The sequence below is a fragment of the Hermetia illucens genome, chromosome 3 (genome assembly GCF_905115235.1).
Source record: "Hermetia illucens chromosome 3, iHerIll2.2.curated.20191125, whole genome shotgun sequence".
NCBI classification, from domain to species: Eukaryota; Metazoa; Arthropoda; class Insecta; order Diptera; family Stratiomyidae; genus Hermetia; species Hermetia illucens.
In genome coordinates, this window is record NC_051851.1 from 138,294,011 (window position 1) to 138,316,662 (window position 22,652).

Consider the following 22,652-nt stretch of genomic DNA (forward strand, 5'->3'; position numbering starts at 1 on the left):
GCGTACTCAAGATACAACAAGATACTCCTACTTTGTTAATGACAAACTCGGCAATTTACTATGGCATACGCGATACACGCGCCGCGTAGTGTAATCGACAAAAACATTATGAAAATATAGTCCTCTATATATTCCTGAAATTGATCTAGAGAGGAAGTTTGAAAGCAAGTCACACAAATTCGTCTGGAACGTACTGCGATAAAATCTATATATTGCGATCCAAAAAACGAACTTGGAAGTGTGTCAGGTGTTTACCAAGTAAGTGCTCTCACGCTATTTTTAGGCGCGACTTCCAGAACTCAGCGCCTTATGTTCTGGTCTCCCTTTCTATTACGTTTCCTTGTGGTTTCATGACAACGTCTACATCGTCCAACGCATCGAACTTTAAAATGATCGCTCCATGCAACATGGTCTACGGTTGAAACTGAAGAATTCAGAGTTCCTGACAACCATCCCTAATAAGATCCGCATGACCACTCCTAAAAGTAAGCGTATCGGATGCTGTCGCTCTGGGATTTCGTCATTATGTAGGCTTCGAAATCGTTCATCCTTATGTAGGGGGCCAGAAATTCTTCTCTCGAACTCGGCCAAGAGTTTGCAATTTTTTTTCCAAGAAACGAGATCCCCGAGGAATACATAAGGACTGGCAAGATCATAGTCTCGTACAGTACGAACTTTAGTCCTATGGTCAGAAGTTTCGACCGAAACGGTTTTGTAAATTCAAATAGACTCTTTTGGCTACCAACAACCGTGCGCGGATTTCATTATCATAGCTGTTATCAGTTGTGAGTTTCGACCCTAGATAGGAGAAATTCTCAGCAGCCTCAAAGTGTAGTCTCCTATCTTCATTGTTTTCGCTTGACCCATGTGATTCGATGTTGTTCGTTCTTCCAGTTTTGGCGCTAACGTTGCTACCATGTACTTCGTCTCGCGCCGTTTGCTCCATCTGTATGAAGGTAGACTGTACATCTCGGGTTGTTCTTCCCATAAAGTCAATATCGTTAGCATAACCCAGTAGTTGGGTGAACTTGAAGAGGGTGGTGCCTCTTGCATTAATATCTGCATCGCGAATCACTTTCTCCAGTGCCAGGTTAAAGAGGATGCATAATAAGTCGTTCTCTTGTCTTAGACCGTTGTTGATGTTGAATGATATCGAGAGTGATCCTGCTGCTTTGATTTGGCCTTGCACATTGGTTAGTGTCAGCCTAGTCAGTTTATCATCGTCGGGATACCGAATTCTCTCATAGCCGTGAACAGTTTTACCCTGGCTAAGCTGTCATAGATGTCTTAAAGTCGATGAAAAGATGATGTACCTGACGACCATATTCTAGCAGATTTTCCATCGCTTGCTGCAGAGAAAAAATCTGATCTGTTGCTGATTTACCTGGAGGGAAGCCTCAGGTATGTGTATGACCGTGTTAATGGAAACGTTCTTCAGGTGGTTGTGAAGATCTTTTTTGATGCTTCATCTCCAGGAGATTCCAGGACAATGGAAGAAAGCCCGAGTATTCCCGATTTTAAAGAGAGGGAAGGATTCATCCAGCCCTAAGAGCTACCGCCCAATCAGTTTGCTGCCTAACATCAGCAAGGTGTTTGAGGTTTTTATATTGAAAGCCCTGAACGGGCATAACAAGAAGAAGGAATTATTGCCGAACGCGCAATTCGGATTTCGATCTGGACATTCGACAATACATGCAATAACGAAGGTAACGTCTGATATTTGCTGGCGGATTAACAATGGTGAGTGCGTAGGCGCTTGCCTCATAGACATGGAGAAAGCCTTTGATACCGTCTGGTTGGATGGACTGATTTTCAGGCTCCTGAAGAATGAGTTTCCTAGCCACCTCGTAGCGATGATGTGTAGTATGCTGTATGGCAAGTGCTTTGTCATTACGGATGGAAATCTCACTACTAGCAGAGAATTTCATGTTCTGAATGGATTACAGCAAGGGACAGTGACTGCGCCTACACTTTTTGCAGTATTTGCCGGCGAATTACTAAACTCTTTCGATTTTAATAAATTTCCTAAAAGTTCGTTGGTTGCTTTTGCTGACGATCTGATAGCCTACACGGCACACAAGAAGGTAACTGAGTTGAAATGTCTGCGTGTTTGCACGGGGCTTAATAGGACTGTTTCGTCAAACTATGAGCACTATGTAACTAATGAAGTGATGTATGAAGCTGCTGCTGTGCCAAGAATCGACACAGTTATCATCAGATTCATTCGGAATCATATAATGCGATCTGCTTCGCATGGTGAGAACTCTTGGGCTTCGCAGCCGTTCTACCCAAATGATGGGTATTTTGAGAAAACACTCACGACAGGCTTCATTCCTCCCGAAGCGTTCGTGTATCTTGACAGAAATGGTCTAATTCTTGATTCTGCCGGTGATCCGGTTATGTATCATATACGAGGGCGGTCCGATAAGTACTTAGCCTACCAAAAAAAAACGAAAATTTTTGAAAAGTGGCGATTTATTTCTCGACATAGTCTCCTTTTAACTCGATACACTTCTTCCAGCGATGCTCCAACTTCTTTAACCCGTCTGAAAAATACGTTTTCTCGAGGTCTGCAAAGTGGGCTTCCGTGGCGGCTATAACCTCCTCATTCGACTCAAATTTCAGCCCGGCGAGTGACTTTTTCAAGTTAGGAAATAAATAATAGTCGCACGGGGCCAAATCTGGGGAATACGGTGGATGGGGCAGCAGTTCGTAGCCCAATTCGACCAATTTGGCCGTGGCGACGGCGGAAGTGTGAGCCGGTGCGTTATCGTGGTGGAAGAGCACTTTTTTCTTCACCAAATGCGGCCGTTTTTTCCGCAATTCGGCGTCAAATCGGCTCAATAATTCGGCATAGTACAGCCCTGTGATCGTTTTGCCCTTCTCCAGGTAGTCGATGTAGATCACACCTTGTGAATCCCAGAAAACCGCGGCCATCACCTTTCCTGCCGATTGCACAGTCTTTGCCTTCTTGGGAGCACGTTTGCCGGGTAAAGTCCACTGTTTCGACTGTTCCTTGGTCTCTGGAGTGTACCAGTGGATCCATGTTTCGTCGACGGTCACGAAACGACGAAGAAACTCCTTCGAATTGCGCTTAAACAGCGTCAAACACTGCTCTGAAGTGGTTTCACGGTTGCGCTTGTTGTCCGGAGTGAGCAAACGCGGCACCCATCTCGCCGACAGCTTTCTCATGCCCAAAATTTCGTGCAGGATATGACCCACGCGGTCTTTTGAGATGCCTACTGTCTCGGCTATCTCGCGTACCTTCAATCGGCGGTCTGCCAATACAAGGTCATGGATTTTTGTAACGTTCTTCTCCGCAGTAGCCGTTTTCGGGGCACCGGGGCGTGCTCATCAAAAACTGACGTGCGACCACGTTGAAATTCATTAAACCAATTTTTGACGGTCGCCATCGAAGGAGAAGCGTCACCGTACACAGCATCCAAGCGTTCTTTGATTTCGCTGCGCGATTTCCCTTCCAAAAACAAGAATCGAATCACCGACCGATATTGTTCTTTTTCCATTTTTCTAAAATTCGCCCGCACGCCCGCTTCTACACGCGCTAAAAACAAAACTACAAGTCCTATTCGACTAAAATTTTGACAGTAGCCGTCTACGAGAATGTTCTACACGACAGTAAATACTTCTTGCGATAGTAGCGCCATCGGGCGGAGAGGCTAAGTACTTATCGGACCGCCCTCGTACATAGACGGGCCACGGACAAAAGGATAGAATACCCCCCGAATTTGACAGTGGGGGCTCCGGGATTCGACTGGAGATACTCCAGAGCGAGAGTAATTGATATTAAGCGGGATGAAAAAGAGAGATCTTGGTACTGGTGGCTGCAGGATGCCGGTTAGCGGTGACCGTGTTCAGTTCTGCCATTTGTTTCTTGGCGGGGCTTTGTAAATATGTACATATTGAACGGGTGCTGATTTTGCCTCCAATTGTAACTTATACATACATACGTTATTATTCTTTATTTCTTTGTAAATATTACAACTGTTATTATTACCTTTACTCCCTATGGATGTTATTATAAAAAAAAAGAAAAAATATATAATATAAAATAAAAATAAAAACATCTATTAGCTGCGGTTATTCCGGCATCCATTCTCCCCTTATACGTTTTACGGAGGGGTGTGTTGTGAATAGCTTCATTATTCACTCTCACCTGATTGCCAGAGGGGATTGTAAACGGTATTGGAATTCGAGCCCGGAGGACCATGCCAACAAGATAGTGATTCGAGCCTATATTGACGCCCCTATACGTTCTGACATTCATCAAGACTGAGAGGTGGCGGCGTTCAATCAGTAAGCGGTCAATTTTGTTGAAAGTGGTCCCGTCTGGAGAGACCCACGTATGTTTATGGACCGCTTTTCGAGCAAACCAGGTATTTCCAACAATCGTCTCGTGCAATACTGCTAACTGCTAACTAACTCCGTAGTCCGTTATCATTGGCTATGGGAGCCGACGTATCGCCTGATTGCGGACTCTATCCCTACTTGACTGTTGAAATCTCCAAGCATGATTTTGATATCATAGTTGGGATAGGCTTCGAGGTCTGGTCAATTTTCTCGTAGAAGGTATCCTTTTCCAACTCTGCAGTACCTTCTTTAGGGGAGTGAACGTTTATGAGGCTTATATTTCGAAATTTGCCTCGCAAACGCAGAGTGCATAGCCTTTCGCTTATATTTATATTATAACAGCAGGTTTCAAGCATATGGTTTACTGGATGACCGCTATAATATATGGTGCAGTGGCTTTTCTCCAGGAAACGGGTGCATGTCCAGGGCTTCTCTTGCAGCGCTGTTACATCACCTTTATATTGAGACAGGGTATCGGTTAGCTACTGAACAGCATTCGGTCTGTACGGGGAGCGCACGTTCTATGAGAAAATCCGCAAATCGTTATTCCATTGTCGTTGCCGGGTCATTATCGTTGTCGGGTTGGTCGTTTAGAAGTCCATCCTGTCCGAGGCTCCTTCTACGGCTTCATTAGCCCTACCCTAGGTCAGCCCAACCTCGAGGACCAGTTGATACAATTTGTCCCGTTTAGAGTCCTTAGATATCCTTCTCTGTCTGCAGTTTTTCATTAAAAAATGGTGATCTGTGCTATGAAATACTTGTTGTTAATACAATGAAGTGCAACCTTGATGAAGTGGTGCTTTACAGCACAGCGATCGACGCATCAATGGAAGCGTTGAATACAAAATGCGCCATTACGTCGTTCATTCTATCAGCCTCTATAATTACGAATAATAGGCAACTACCAAATGCAAATTACGTCACCTCCCGGCAAAACGGACTTGGGACCGTCTATAACTATTGTTTGTATGTCTCTTCTAGAAATTGGGCAACTTTCCGTTGACACAACTTAATTACATAAGCGAGATCAGATGTCGTTTAGTGTCCTTGTTGCGATTCCTTTGATGTGACGCTACACATCCGAACAAAAAATTTGACGTTTATTGCATCAGCAGGGGTAACAATCAACTATTAAAGATTCCATGGATTCCGCTTTCTTGTTACAGATTACAACACAACTATTAAGAGCTTGTATCCAGCTAGTTTGTTATGTTTAGTTCCTCCTGCATTTCGACATGATAAGCTTTGTAGGATGTTTGTTTGGTGTGCCTAGCAACATTTAGGCTTTGTCACTTACCCTTATGGAAAGGTTGTTCCCGGTTGTTGATATCAGGGCACTTCAGTTGCTGGTTCCAGTCCCGGCATGAGAGAGCTTAAACCCTCTCCTGCTAAGGCATCCAAAATTGAATTTTCCTCTACGCCATATTGAACAGAGAGATTACAACCCAGGGTAGTCACACAGTGTTAAGTCTAGGTGTAGAGTTCAAACCATTTCTGAATTCCTAAACGATTTTTAAGGTGAATATAACGCTTTCAAGGCTGTTTGGCTATCAATCACCCGGGTTTTCGCTCCTACATTCATATATATGTACTTCAGCCAAAAGAAAATTCACCGGAAAGCTGATTCATACTATAAAATCCTCTTCTGTTTTTGAAACATCAGTGCAGACGACCTTTTACCCTGCCACGCATTCCTCTAGACATCATCATCCGACATTTTACTAAAGCTACAGATATTTTATATCAATTAAAAAACACTTTGCGAAATGTATCAAAAATAAATCTTATTTTAATTAAAATCATTCAGAAAATAACTTTGAATAAATCATTCTTCGGATTCTTCTATACTTAAGCAGTTGCCCCAGAATTGATCCATTGTATGATAGAGGTGCCGTTGTACGTTGCCAAGTGAATGATCTTCATCAGGATAACTCTGAAATTACAAAAGTGAAATTAGGGCAAATAACGGATAGAGCCTGGATGAAAGTATCTTTTTTTTACTTACCACTTGTTCGAAAAGTATGCCCGCGAGTTGCAAGGCCTTAGCCAATGCTAACGATTGCTGATAGTGGACGTTGTCATCACCAGTGCCATGTATGAGCATAAAATCATGATTTTTGAATTGATCAATTTCCTGCGTAACGTCCGAAGCTATGTAGTTTTCTTCATTATCTTCTTCTGTAGGAAGGCCCATGTATCGTTCAGTGTAAATAGTGTCTGTACACAAAGAAATGATTTAATTTTTTTATTTCTGATCATTAGGAAGTATATTCTTACCATAATAAATCCATGATGTTACTGGGGCGACCGAGATACCACACTGGAATACATGATCCTTATCTCTCGACAATGCCATTGCCGTGGCATATCCACCATAGCTCCAGCCCCAAATTCCAATCCTTTCAGGATCGATAAATGAATATTTCGAGGCCAAAGCCTTTGTGACATCAATTTGATCATCAATTTCCACCGTTCCTAAACGATTATTGATCTCAAAAAGCATGTCTTTGCCTTTGTATCCTGAACCTCGTCCATCAATCTGAGCGTATATGATTTTGCGACTGGTCGTTAAATATTTTTCAAAGCCAATTGAAAACGCATCGGTTACTCGTACGGAGTTAGGTCCACCATAAACGTAAACGATCATCGGATATTTCTTTGCAGGATCGGGAGAGTCAAAGTTGATTTCGGCTGGAAGGAGCAACTTAACCATTGCTTTATAGCCACCGCTAACAGGAATTTGTAGGAACTGTGAGTGCGGTTTTTGATACTGCTCAAGTTTCTGACGAGAGGCTGTGTTTTCTTCCCAATCTAGAATCTTTTGGCCCTGAAAGTTTTTATCAAGTTAGGGAACAGATGAAAACATTTATTCATGTTAATAATTTAATATAATTTTATTAATAATCCTCTACAGCCTGCAAAATGATAACGTCAAAAACGTTGCCTTATTATTTCACAGCCTTCCCAGGAAGGCAATACGTATAAAGTATTTGGGAGTGTCTAATTTTGTTAATCTTGATTATTATGCTTCACTTCGTGGCAGATACAATCAGGATTTTGGCTTCTGCTAGCTTTGCTAAGATACTAATTATATCAAGTGTAGATTTGCCCATTTCAAATCGCAATTCTTTAAAAGGCGTGACGAAAATCACTTTGGGGAAATTATGTGTAGCGTCAATGTCAATCGTAGTAGTGACAGTCAGTCAAAAGTCAGGCAACGCGCTGGTTATACGCCTCGAGTTGAAAGAATTGTTTTATAATTAATTGTGCAATATGATTGTGTAATTGAGTGTAAAATAAACGTTTATATTAAAGTTATAGAACGATCCAGTGATACGAGCCTACGTAAAGCAAATACGTAACAATATATATGTCTATAGAATGAAAGATTGGTTTCGGAATCAACACCAACTTCTTATTTCTACTATGCGAGAAAATCTCCGTTTTTCAAGTGTGATCTTAATACATATGGTGGCAACGTCAGCACCGAAAACCAACCAACCAACAGCATCAAACCGCACTGGTCAAACGGGAAGAATAAAGATAGGAGACTAAAACTTTGAGATCGTTGATAATTTTTCCTATCTAGGGTCGAAAATCACAACCGATAGCAGCTAGGACGATGAAATCCGCGTACGGGTGTTGTCAGCCAACAGAGCCTATTCCAGCTTACAAAAACTGTCCCACCATAGGTCAAAGCTCATACTGTACAAGACAATGATCTTGCCAGTCCTCATGTATTCCTCGGAAACTTGGGTTCATAGCAAGAAAAATTGCGAACTCTTGGCCGCGTTCGAGAGAAGAATCCTCCGAAGAATTTTTGGCCCCCTACATGAGGATGGACGATTCCGTAGCCAACACAATGACGAAATCTATGAGCGATACCATGACCGTCCGGTTGTGGATAAAATCCGGTTCAATAGGTTACGATGGGCGGGTCACTTAATCCGTATGGATGAGGATGATCCCACCCGGAAAGTCTATAAGGGCAATATCTATGATAGAAAAAGAAGACTAGGCAGACCCTGCGTAAGATAAAGCGATGGCGTAGGTCAGGACGCCAGACAGCTTTTAGGGATATCGAACTGGTGGACCTCGGCGCAAAACCGCGATGTCTAGAGTTCCTTATTAAGGTAGGTCTAGACCGGATGCCGGTTGTTGCGCCGTTGATGATGATGATGATTTTAATACATCAACACACAAATTTCTTTTGAAGGTTTTGTGTGGAACAAAACTTTATTAAAATCGATTCAATGTCTGCCTGCCCGTCTGTCTATCTGTCCGTTTGTCTATCTGCCCGTCTGTCTGTCAGTCTGTCACACTCGATTTATTCGGTAATGGTTGAACCGATTCTCACGAAGAGTACTGTCCGAAACTGGTCTTATTTTTGATATTGAGTAAAACAGGTAGGACTCAAAATGTATGCCCCAAAAAAAAAAGGAAAAAATAACAGTTTTCGTTCTCAGAACCTACCCAACCGAAAAATCTGAAATTTAGATAAAATCTAGGACTCAAAATGCATCCCTTCCGATATTTGCACAAAAAAAGTTAATAATAGTATATTACCATGTTTTAGAAATTTACCGGAAAAGCCCCCTTAAGTTCATCCCAGAAATATAAAATTTGGCAGCAACATAGGAGATAAGATAGGACATCATGTTGAAAAGTTTGAAGATATGCCAACTATTATTAACAAAGTTATAGACGGTCAAAATTTCGTACTCCAGGCAAATTTATTGCACTCTAAGACGTGTATGACGTCATCATCATATAAAGTGAACTTGTGTGAACGGGGTGGTCCTTGGGACGCTTTAGTTTTCCTTTTTTTTGACTGTTTTTAGTTATTTGCATATCAGTGTCAATTACTCGAGGTAGACATGTGAATGTATATCTATGTAGCTTGCTAGCAGTAACCAATATAATAGACATGTGTGTACCTGGTTACCGGCGGTTTTTAATTTACGTACGTGCACGGAGTAAAGTGGAAATACGTGAATATGCGTTAGATCAATTTATCAATACAGTAATAGAGGATGTTTTTTTATTTAGGATGAATACAGTATCTATGTCGTTGATATGTATGTACATATGTATAACTTAGAGTTTAGAAAAATATTGCCAAATATTTAATATTAAATCGTGTATAGAGAGTTGCTCCTCCCTTTTACTTGAAGCGGCGAGCTTCCGGTGGTCCGACTTGTTTGTGCTTGCTTAACGGGCACCAACAGAACTTTGCTTGGACACCCGCTGTCAATGATTTCAGAATTGCATACCGCATTATGACAGGTGCATGTAGTCGCAAATCCTTCGGTGGTCCTGTGAAGGACATCAACGGTCAACTTGTCATTCATGATGATGAACAACTGAAGAGGTCAAAAAAACACTTCACTCCGCTTCTAAACCATATCACATCCGGTGAGATTCCTTCTCTTGTGGATGAAATGGCTTGTCACGAACTGTTCCTCCATGCAGAAGAGAAATCATTTCGGTTATCAACGCACTCAAATGGACCGAAGCGGCTGGGCTTGACAGTTTCCCTGCAGAGTTATTTATGGTAGCATCAGCAGTTACTGAAGATCTGCTGCTTCCACTTGTTTGGAAATCTTGGGAATCCGAGAATGCAGTTATCTCAACATCAACATTAAACAGAGACTGTTCTGTGCTAGTGTTCGTGCTGTGTTCCTATATGGGAGTAGCATATGAAAAGTGAGTGCCACTATTACCCAATAGCTCCAAGCTTTTAACAATACTTATCTGCGTCATATTATCGGAGTACGCTGGCCTGACACTTTCTCCAACGAAAAACTTGGCGTACAGACTTGCCACTCGTACGCACTGTGATTGGAAGACGGAAGTGGCAGTGGATAGGTCACACATTAAGGAGGAGCGATGATTGCCTTGCTGGCAACGCCATGCAGTGCAATCCACTCTCCCAAAATGGCCGACGGGTCGGTCGCTCTAAGGGAACTTAGCGCAGAGCAGTAGAGAGGATGAGTCCGAGCGTCTTGGGAAATTGTGGGGGGTGCTGAAGAGTGTTTCAGGTTGGTTGACGTCCTACACCCCACCAAGGGGTGAATGGTAACCATATATCATGCAGTGAATCAGGGATAAAGAGTGGTTTAATTTTACTTGTTTACAGCGGAACATTTATTATTAAAAACAGTAGCAACTACATCGCTCACTTATGAAGAAGCAGTTTTGGTGAAAATCGAAACGAACTTAAATATAAGACCAATATCGCCAATGTCTTCTGGTCCGAATGACTCGATTGCGTTGATCCCCTGCCACTTTTTGATAGGCGAACCTTTAGCAACTCAAGTCGATGTCAGAGCCTCCCCACTCAAGGTAAATTTACTAACGAGGTGGCAGTTGGTAAGCCATCTACTAAAGCTGAGTTTTGGAAGAGGTGGTCATGCGATTATTTGAATGAACTTCAGTATCGGAAGGAGTAATCGACAAAAATTGATGATTTTGCCCTCTTTGCTCGGCAGTTTGGTTGCCGCTATGAAATGAAACATTTGTCGTGCAATACTTGTGATAAGAATTCCAAGACCAACGGAACGTAGCATTAAAATCAGTGGATTTTCCCCATTAAAATGTCAGTCTGAATGATCGCAGTATGTGAGACCGGAACCCTACAAATAATCATTGAAGGTTCTAGGCTGCTTCATGTTTCACTTGACAGTACCCTGAAACATAACCGTCAATGTTACTATCGAAGGCCATAACATCGCAACAAACACTATCTGGTCATCCTATTCTAGTTTCGTCATGCCATCTGTAATCAATGAACCATCAACCGCTACTGGAAGGTGTCAACCGCAAGCCTTATATCACCTAATTGAAGGAGCTCACAGCATTAGCATTAGCAACTTGCCAACCAACAAATTTTCAAACTACCTACCAAACTTCAAAATGCCAACCGACATCATTCCTCAGTTGGATATTATAGATTGTCACTAATCCTAATCACCATTGGTTATATCACATGGTTATCAGCAAAGGAGGCGCCACAGTCACAATATATCTCCTGTTGTTATCCCGAAGCTACAACACAGACGACCCAGACTGCATAGAATACATCATTGCTTAGTTTTCATCCTTTTGATTTCTTGTACATTTTGTATACCCTGCACGTTTTTCATCGTCACCAACTCTCGAACTTGTAAATTAGTGTTTAAATAAATAATTCAGTTGTAGATTACCCCAGCAACCTAACCTGTCTTCCTTTTATTAGTATTTTGGTTTGTCTTCCTTTTTTTTCTAATTAATACGTAAGTTGTCTAGTTAAAGTGCGTGAACACCTAATCTGTTCCCTTGTGAAGGCCTCATCAAAAAGTTTAATAGGTCTCTTGGTATTATTGTGCCAATCCACACTCGGTGTTGGGTCTTTTTTTTGAGGACTGCAATTGGCCAGCTTTACAATTTGAAATATATATGACGACTAATATCCTCTAAATGGAGTATAGCGCATCCATCACGTCTACGTGTCATTGTTCCGTATTCGACGAAATGTGCTTCAGCTTTCTCCAGATCTTCTCAAGAAGTCTGCACTATTCCTCTACAGTTCTACGCTATGTATATTTAAGATGGCCAACTCATCCGCCCCCTTGGAATAATAGATTCCATTGCATGGAATAGCCAATAATGGAGTTGTGACCCTTTGTTAAAGTGTGACCTATTCCCTGGCACTTCCGGTTTCGAATCAACATATCCCGCCCGCACGTCAACTGAGCTCTTCATTCGAGATTTTCTTTGGCCAGAGTACACTGATCATACGGTGAAAACAGGTGTTGATGAAGGCTTGGAAGTTCTGAATGACAGTGATGATCCAAAGCCCTTTGGCTAAAGTCCATGACTCGGTGAAACAGAAAGAAGATGTCACCAGCCCAGGTCATGTTGAAATGTAGAAAACTTTGTGCCTGAGCTCCCCTAGTTCGAAATGACGTTAAAATTATGGTTGGGAATTTAAAAAAAAATAAGGTAAAGGTCTGCCAATTTCAAATTGGCAATACGGATCATCGACAGATGCTTGCATTTTGCCTCTCTCCACTTTGGGAAGATGTCGTCGTGTTACGAAGCCGCAGAGCTCGCATCACATGGCAGGTAACCAGAAAAAAGCAATACTTGTCAGAGTTGTATGGTTCGCTGATTCAACATAATCGGAAATACTAATAGTCCAATGATACCGAAAGTGAACTCCGTAGATTTAGTTAAAGTTCTAACCAACGTAATACTGAAAAAGGGATAGTCAAAACCTGGAAAAAATTACAGAAACATTAAAAAATTACACAAGTCCGCGAAAAATGTTAAAAAGAAAAGGCGAAGACTCTCCTATCCCGCTTGTCGTAAAAGGCAACTAATAGGGATAGAGATTTGTAGACTAGCGACCTCCGAATCTCACAGTATTTTATTTTATAGAAACGAAAACCACGACCCGAAGATGAAATGATTTATCGACGATGACCTTAGGTTAGCATGATCGGATTAAGATCAGATTCTGAGATGTGCGAACGCTCCTCCCATTTCAAGAGCTTCCAAGATAATTACTTTCTTGAACTCCAGTGGGAATTTTATTGGTATAAACTGGACATTCTGGGGTATGGTAAGATAATGAGACTCTAGGGAAAACTTTCCCCCTACTGCGGTACTATATTGTACTCTGGGAAGCCTATCGAAAACAAGAGTGAATCCGGTCTCTGGTTAATCCTAACTTCATTCACAAGGCGCTCCCAAACCGGTATCAAACAGGATATTAACTGCGAGAATTCGGATTAGGTTAAGGAGCATTAAAATTGTTCAGTACGTTCCCCCAACAAAGACTTCCCATATAAAGGAGAAGGAAGTTTTCAGTTATCAACTGAATGCAGTCTAGGAAAGGCTTCCCAAAGATAATATTGCGGTTTTGATGGGTAATCTTAATGCCAAGACAGATTCTGGTAATATCTTGCTTAGATGTATGATGGACAAACAAGGTATCGGAAACGGTAACAGCAACGGTGCCATGTTTTGTATTTCTACAACTTCCACTGCCTCGTCATTGGTGATAAATCATTTGAGCACTATTCAAGTTGTGAGGGTCATAAAACATGGCTGGCGGGAGAAGTGTAAAAGTGGATCGACGAACGTAAGGAGCTCAAAACTCTACTGTTTGCTACGAGTGGTGGACTCACACTTGCCAGGGGAACAGAGATTACCGCAAATAATAATGATTTCAGAATCATATATCGTATCACGAAGGGATTTGTAGGTTGGAGGTTGGTCTTGTGAGGGACGTTAACGGTCACATCTTCATTCGCTATGAAGAGCATCTGAAAAAGTGGAAGGAGTCACGATTCTCAATCGTATAATATATCATTCTATCTCAAGGATGGAAGGGGAAATTAATGTGGATATGGACTAATACTCTGTTGGGCTTGTTGTTATTTCCACTTATACGGAGAGGCTGGGAATCCTAGCGAGTGGGAAAAGTGGATGACGAATACTCACAGAAGGGCACCCATCTTAATTGCATAAATTGGGGAGCTATATATGATATTCCTGATGTCCCAAAGATAATAGCTAAGATAATCCCCATCAGGGAACACCTTGAAGGTTGATCGAGAGAGAGCTCTGGATATTCTGCCATTCACTATATGAACATCATATGGAGACGACATCCCCACTTTGTCTGTTCTTACTCCACTCCAAGCTTTTGACAGCGTGAACGAGGGGAGTGTATATTGACTGCTCTACTCATGAGGGCATTCCGGAGAAGCCGACAGCCATACGATGTTATCAAAGTGACATGTGACGGTAGAAAATATAATGTATTATATATTATATTATCGATATATTATCGAGGTAAAATCTCGGAGGAATTTTAAGTCCTAGGCGGAGTAAGTCAGAGTTACATTCTGTCAGATATTATTCCTTATCGTTATCGGTGACGTTTTTCATGTTGGCTTGGTTGGGAAACGTGGAGGGGTTTAATGGGTCACACATCTTTCAAGAAGAAGGATAATCCGGCTCAGGGTGAAAATTATAAGAAAAAATTGTACGGGTCTGGATTAAATTATGTCGGGCCCCATATTGCTTCTTTTTTCATTGAAATTTATATACCGGCCCGGGGAAGACCTCCCCTTTCAACCCTCTTGACAGTCCTCTAGTGATGACATTTGCTTGCTCTCCACCGGACTGCGGACCTAGGTAGTTCTGAATATGAAGAATGAGGCAGAAAGAGTCGGAATGAAGATAAATCCTAACAAAACTGATCGAAGATATTCGGAACTACCTATGCCCGCGGCTCGGTGGAGAACAAGCAAATGTCATCAGTGGAGGACTGTCAAGAGCATATTGATGTCGCTCGTAGCACTAATAATGTATGTATTTCAACACTTTGCCTCATTTGAGAGTGATTGGCATTGGTTCAAACGTATCATCATGGTTATTGAGTAGTTACGCTCCACTCACGCGCTTAAAACATTTATTGTAGCCAGAGTGTACACGCTGAGATGAGGAAAAAGTGTAATATATCAGTGATGAGTTAAGTAAATAAGGTATAATACTATCGGAGCATCTGAACTACAGAATAATTTTCTGACTCAACAAGAAAAAAACTCTAAATTGTTGATGAGTCCAAAATACATCCGGTACGAAATTTTCATTCAGCGAGTCAATGAACTTTTCACTGAATTATCTAAGATGTTTCTCAATCAAACCCACGCTAACACACCACAAACATTTCTATTACTTACTGCTGAGTTATAGACCCGAACATAAGTTGGAGTCGGTCCTGAACATGTTATTGTGTAATACGAGAAATCTTTGCTGAATGACGCTGCCGCATAAGTACATGCAACACCATCAGGATCCTTTAGAGAACAACTGAGACATTCACTATTTCGATAGACATGCCTTTGTTCTGGGTGATCTGGGGCTGTTCCCAAATAAAATCTGAAATACAAAATTAAATCGATGTCAAACTCAGGTTTTCTAAAAGTTTAAAATATTGTCTTACATATCTCCAGTGGATTCTTTATATCCATAAATACTAATCACAGTAAATTGACCTAGTGAGCTTCTTAGGTTTTTGCCAGTGGTAAGGTCCAGTTGCCAAATTTGTATCCAATTATCAATCCAATAAGTGAAGAAACAGCTGTTGCTGCTTGAATAACATCTAGGTTTGCTAATCATGATCCAACCTTTAGGCTCTTCCATTTTAGTAACCTGTCAGACAAGAGTAATCATAATCAATCATATATTGTCCTTGGAAACTCTAAGAGGAGTGATTAAGTAGAATGAAAGTGCTTCGTAGAGTTCCTTCCTTACCTGCTCGCAGGTACCAGCAATACTACATTTTTGTATGGACGTGACATTCTGCCGGCGATTCAGCCAAACAGCCAGCACGTTATCGTTATCAATCCATGAGACCGATTGAAGGATATGGTCTTCGGACACAATAGAACTAGGAGCAGGCAACTTTGTCCAATTTTTATTATTAGCCGTTGCCAATTCTTTCACCTTCAGGGAAACACCAGGATTTGATGTACCGGGTTTTGGGTACTTCAAATGCAGCTCTTCGGGGTAAATAAACATTTCAGTTTTACTAGATGGGTTGCTGTAGAACGCAATATTGAAAGTTGACACTTGAGAATCATCAAATTCTCCTATAGCCATTTTCTTGCCATCCGGTGAGAACCAAAGAGCACCGTCCTCCTGAAGTACTTCTTCTTCGTACACCCAATCAGGAATGCCAACATATTCAACGTCCTCTTTTCCAGTGTCAGTTAGCTGGTGAGTGTTAGCTCCATCCCAATAGTAGATGTTGTTTTTGTATACATAAGCGACTTCCTCACCGGTCGGTGACCAGACACATAGTTGCAGACGTTCATTAGATTGCAATTGCGTTGTTTTCCTATAAGGGAGAGCAAGTATTTTGTAGATTTGATATACTTACGAATATAATTCTCTTAAAAATAAACTCTGATTTCAACTTAAGAATAGTTCGCTGCCTAAATGGAGCGATGATAGCTTTGTAGTCAATTCTAATAATGTTACTTTACTTTAGATGGTCTTAACTGTCAAAGTTGGCTGGACAAAAATCTTCTTTAAATATAACTAATTCGTAAATATCTAATTTCCTCAGCTTGTTTTTGCTGATTTTTACTTCTTTATACCTCCTTTCGTCCTTTTCAGATATCATCCATTTTTTTGCGATAAAGTTTTCATATCTGAACTATTATATTAATTAAGCTTTATCATGTTTTATGGGTTGATTACGAGTGATACATCAGACATTTGTATGTTTTTGTAATTATAATGATAAAAATAAAATTTTAACTGAAAAGCTATATCTTCCTACTATACTGAAGAGAAAATCACTGTGTGTTTGTCACGCTACTCACAGAGGATGCTCGCACTTCATCCGGAGCACTGGAGTGAAACGTACATCCAGTTGTCCTCATTCTCCAGCATAGCATTTTTGTGATTCTCTTTACCCTAATTCTTTAGCTCTTTTACTCAGTAAAGTAAAAAGGGATTTCCCACTAGAATAATATTGTACATATATACTAAAGATACTTACTTGGTTTCCAAATCATAAACATCACATCGAGCAGTAGTTGAGTGGCGAAATACAGAATGTGAGTCATATCTGAAGAGTACCTTTTTCCTATTCGATGCGAGGGTTGGAATTGAGCCATTCCAATTTTTCTGATGTGATAGTAAAAATTAATTATGAAAAATAATGAGGACTGGATAATGGATACGTTACCAATACATCCGCGGTCAAAAATTTGGTTTCTGCATGTGTATCAACATTTAGTATGACTAAGTCGCCTGCACTTTGAAGTAAAATTTCATTATCTGAAATAAAGATTTTAAACATATATATATATCCATAAAGCAATCATTATGAAGCTTTTGTAGTATGTGGTTTGTGGTTTGCTTTAGAGATTAAAAAAAAACATGGAAAATTAAAATAGGGATAGAGTTGTTTTGTTCGACAACATGACCTTTACATTGGTTTCACGGTTCTATACCATATTCGTTATTTTTGAGAGACTAAGGACAGATTTTTTTAGAATGATTCGGTGAAAGAGAAAACAGATATCATCAGGGTGGTCGTGATACTTGAAGAGAGATACCGTAGGCCATTCAATCCCTCAATGTCCTCAAGCTAAGGTAACATAAAGAACATCACTCATAACGAGAAGAAAAAATATTAGTGACAAAGTGAACCCCTGGTGGACTCCGTTTTTGGATTTAAATTTCTCTGAGATTTTACCTCGATGCAGCATTTGACATTTTGCGCCATTGTATGGCCCTCCTTCTTCTGCATAAAGCATTCCAGATACACTTCTTGTTCAAGCTGCCGAACTCCTTCTCGAATTCAATGAAAAGTATGTGGAGCGGTGATTAATGATTTTAAGAAGTAATATTTGGACGCAGAAGAGGCAATTTTGACCAGAGTTCCACCAAACTTTCCAGTATGATCCCTCATATTAAAAACCTGTATTTCTGCAACGATTTCCGCGGTTCCTTAAGGGGTTCGCAGTAAATTTCCAAAAATAATAATAAACTGTTACTTACTTTATTTGGGCAGATTTGATGAAAGGTGAAGGGTATTTTGAGGCCTACATACCCCGTGCATGGACGACTATTGGTTCACGGCTAGGTGGTTTCTAAAGGCGAGTCCTTGAAATAATTTACCTAATTCGGACCGCCGGCACTCCTCTCCTTTGCAACCAATATCAAAACTAAATTAGACTACTAATCGAGGCATTTTATTTGATACCCCATATGGCTATATTCGGTGAAAAAAATTTTACATCCATGTTTTATGTTTATGGAGACTACCCGCACCCCACTCCTTCCCTCGCAAAGTCCAATTTGCAACAATGTAATTCACCGCATATGTGGAGGTTGACAGCTCCGACCTTTCTACCAAATTTCGTTACAGTGAGAAAAGTACATGTGATAGATATCGCTGTAAACCAAGGCGAAGAACTTCATACGGAAGAAGAGATAAATGTATGAAAAGGGAGATGGTTACCTATGGTTGGAAGAGCAGCTGCCTCTTTTTCTTCTTATTCATTTCATTAAAGCAAGACAACAACAATGGGCGAATTTATTTTCTAATCACGGTATTTGGCAATAATCGACTACAGAAGGTTTTTAAGAGCTGCGATGTAGTCCCTGTATGCTGACATAGGGTGCGAGTTTGAGGTTGATGGACTCATTAAACTTTCAAAGAATCTTGACACCCTCCCTATTTGACTTTTGGAATCATTTCCTCAATATGTTCCTTAAGGCCTAGAGATAATATGATAATATTTTTACACAGTTTTTCTCATTGTCTTGTAAACGTGATGTCCTTTTCTGGATTTCCTTGAGGAGACTAGTGGAAAGTTCTTTGATTGTTGAAAAACTTTGAAACATGGCACCCAAGCAGTTGTCTTGTAGAAATCTATTTTGCCTTGTAATCCCGTTGTTGTTGAGTACAAAAGTTCCATGCGATACTAAAACAAAGTGTCAATATGGAAATCTCCATCGGAACTAGTTCTTCCTTCAGAATATCGAACGATGCTGCGTGTCTTTTATATTATTAAAAAAACTGATCTGACCTTTCTGTAAGCGAACTTTTCTAATTTATGCTTTACCACTGCATTTAACTTTGACCAGTGAACCAGTGTTCAGAAATTTGTGACTTAACCAATCTTTATTTAGAGCCATTAAGAGCACTTCTGTGATGAACCAAAATTTTTCTAAATTATTCAAATTGAAAAAATTGCATTAAATATATGTGCATATATATTGATATCTTCGAAGTTCAATATTGCTGGGCTATCGCGTTGTATTGCTAGCTATAAGGAGGGTCAGCTTCTTGATCTGACCCCTTGTATCGTTCGCGTGATCTCATTAGGATTTACTCTGTAGCCTCGGATGATTTTTGTGGATGTTGTTGTCATTTGGAACTTCATTTGTCATTGTTTATGGCCAAGGGTTTATGTATCATAAATATTACCAATGTGTGGCAATTTTCCGTTTAATTTGTGTACCTCTTCCATCAGGTACTCTTTCCGAAACCTATTTAATTTTGAATGCTTTCTGAACGAGTTGTATTATTTCTGATAACATGTATCTAGGGAGGCTTCAAAGAAGCCAGGATGATTAAGTGGATTCTTATTTCAAATACGACAAAAGAAGTGTGTTTGTATCTTTTATTCTGCTACAAAAGTCAAAGTTAAATTCATCCTGATATCCATAAAAAATCGTCTTGGAATCTTATTCGACAAGGAAGGGACTGATTTTTAGCTAGCTTCCGTTTTGACAGTCTCGCTTAGCCGACGCCAAGTGAAACCACACTATGGTGACTTTGGTGATCGATATTGGATTTAAGTCTATAGTAAACTCAGATTCTCAACATATTCAAAATTCACAAAATGGCATATTTGATTGTTGCAGCTATGACTATTGATGAAGCTTCTATATCCCAATGTCAGTTATAAATTTTATATAAAATAAGCATGTCATATTCATTAATATTGCTGAAATAATCTAGAGAACCAGCACTAGCTGGTGTTCTGCTTTTGAAAAACAAACTTTCCACCGGAAAAGCGTTTGAAGACGGAATCTATATATACAAAAGAAAGTCGTGTTAGTTACACTATTTATAACTCAAGAACGGCTGAACCGATTTCGCTGAAAATTGGTGGAGAAATAGCTTAGAACCAGGAGACGGACATAGGAAGTAGTTTTTATCCAGTTCAACCGCGTTTCCATGAAGTCACTATAAAACGTGGTATAACAAAAACGCATCTGACATGGAATAACAAAACGCAAATGACAGCTAAACGTAATTTTGTCTATGATTAAGTAAAAAATTTGATAATATAAATTTTCCATCATCCAAATCATCATTAATTTTTATTCTCTTTGAATCATCATTAACAATGCCGCGACCAAGATAATCGGATCTTTCCCGACAAAGCCGTAAAGCAAGAAGGATACGAAACATTGCGAGTGAAATGACTGAAGAAGCACAAGGAATTGCCAGTAAATCCAAGATCAATAGCTGCCGACAAAATAAACGGTTGCCTCAAATCATCGAATCTATGGTGGTATGTGAAGAAACTTCAGCTGACAACAAACATGAGAGTTGCATTGCTCAATGATACATCTGCTGAAGATTTCTCTAAGCAATTGCTGACTATCGATAATGGTCGAGTACCTATCGACGAATCGAGCGGATTAATTTGATTTCCTCAGAATTTCTGTAACTTTGTCTCATCGAAAGACGAACTTACCAACAAAGTATTCCCAAACATCATTACTAACTACAAAAATAATGAACGGTTGAGTGAGTGAGCAATTTTAGCGGCTAAGAACAAAGATGAAGATGACCTAAACTACATAATTCAGAATGACATTGGAACAATGCATTCATTCATATCCATTAACTGTGTAACAAATGAAGATGAAGCCACCAACTATCCAATTAAATTTTTAAACTCCTTGAATGTGCCTGGCTTACCACTGCACAATTTACGCCTAAAGGTTAGCTCCCTACTATTTATGCTTCCAAACATAAACCCACCAAAACTTTGCAACGCTACGTGTTTGATAGTAAGTAAATTGATGAACAATGTGATTTACGCGACGATACTCAAAGGAAAATTCGAAGGTGAGGAAGTTCTCATTCCGAGGATCCCGGAAATCCCAACCAATATGCCGTTTGAGTTTAAAAGACTTCAATTTCCGATCCGTCTTACATTCGCCATGACCATTAACAAATCACAAGGCCAACCCTTGAAAATTTGTGGTCTGAGTCTGGAAAATCAATGTTTTCCACATGGTCAATTATATGTGGCATGCTCACGGGTCGGAAGACCATCTGCATTGTTTGTTCTTGCGCCTGATAATAAAACAAAAAATCTCGTATATCATAAGGTGCTTAACTGAAGAGTGCAACCTATTAAAGAATCATTGAAATACTTGATTAATAAAAAAATTAACTTAATAAAATCAAAAATCTGCTTATTTTTTGCCTCTAAGGCGGAACAAATTTCGCAGGGTCAGCTAGTAATTTAATAAGAAAAAGTCGCTTCTCTATGGAATCAACTTCTGGGCGGTTATGATTTGTTTTTCTATAGTACATGGAAACAGTCGTCATAGGACTGATTGCAACTCCAAAATACCTTAGCGGTTATTCGTTGACGTTTATGTCCCATGGATTCAGGTATGCTTTATTTTTCCTTCCTTTATGATTTTTGGATGTTCTACCCTTTTGGACCAAGATCCGTTACTGGGAATATGAAAGTGGCATTTTTACACTTTTCTTTATCGTCGATTGGATTGATTGGCTACACCTCTTAGCTCTCTTTAACCTGGCCCTGAAAAAATTGATCTGCAATGCTGAGGTAAATGCAAGAGGTACGATCCTCTTTAATTCCACCCAATTACTGGCCTATGCTGACGATATCGACATCATGGGAAGAACCACCCGAGACGTACAAACTGCCTTCATCCAGATCGAGCAGGTGGCGTGAGATCTTGGGCTGCACATCAATGAAGACAAGACAAAATATATGGTGGCAACGTCAGCACCGAAGGACTATGATTTTGCCAGTCCTCATGTATTCCTCGGAAACTTGAGTTCTTAGCAAGCAAAATTGCAAACTCTTGGCCGCGTTCGAGAGAAGAATCCTCCGAAGAATTTTTGGCCCCCTACATGAGGATGGACGATTCCGTCGCCTACACAATGACGGAATCTATGAGCGATACCATGACCGTCCGGTTGTGGATAAAATCCGGCTCAATAGGTTACGGTGGGCGGGTCACTTAATCCGTATGGATGAGGATGATCCCACCCGGAAAGTCTATAAGGGCAATATCTATGGTAGAAAAAGAAGACGAGGCAGACTCTGCCTAAAATGGAGCGGTGGCGTAGGTTTTTTTTAGGCATATCGAATTGGTGGACCTCGGCGCAAAACCGGGATGTCTGGAGTTCCTTATTAAGGCAGGCTTAGACCGGATACCGGTTGTTGCGCCGTTGATGATAATGACTGACATTTAAGTTTTCAATTTGCACAGAGGCGTCAACTTTGGCCTATTATAACTTTGTTAATAATAGTATGATTTCCAAAAAACCTGGTAGGATCATGCTCTTCATTATAGCCTACATTTTTCATTCTAGGATGAATTTAAAGGTGGTTTCACAGTCAATTATTAGAAATTATAGCAATATACTATTATTAACTTTATTTGAACAGACATTGGTATGGAGGGTATTACGGAGCGTT

At 40.3% G+C, this 22,652-nt stretch overlaps 1 protein-coding gene across 1 annotated transcript in view; it reads right to left on the minus strand.

Annotated features, from left to right (window-relative positions):
- Window positions 1-6,132: 6,132 nt before the first annotated feature.
- The window catches only part of LOC119652270 (venom dipeptidyl peptidase 4), a 42,946-nt gene continuing 26,426 nt past the window's right edge, over window positions 6,133-22,652 (minus strand). Inside the window, exons 3-10 of the mRNA XM_038056254.1 lie at window positions 17,123-17,214; window positions 16,934-17,061; window positions 15,679-16,264; window positions 15,368-15,576; window positions 15,105-15,303; window positions 6,646-7,195; window positions 6,374-6,585; window positions 6,133-6,301 (exon numbers count right to left, since the gene is read on the minus strand). Coding sequence (XP_037912182.1) covers window positions 6,194-6,301; window positions 6,374-6,585; window positions 6,646-7,195; window positions 15,105-15,303; window positions 15,368-15,576; window positions 15,679-16,264; window positions 16,934-17,061; window positions 17,123-17,214 — 2,084 coding nt within the window. The 3' untranslated portion in view covers window positions 6,133-6,193. The remainder of the gene's footprint in view (window positions 6,302-6,373; window positions 6,586-6,645; window positions 7,196-15,104; window positions 15,304-15,367; window positions 15,577-15,678; window positions 16,265-16,933; window positions 17,062-17,122; window positions 17,215-22,652) is intronic.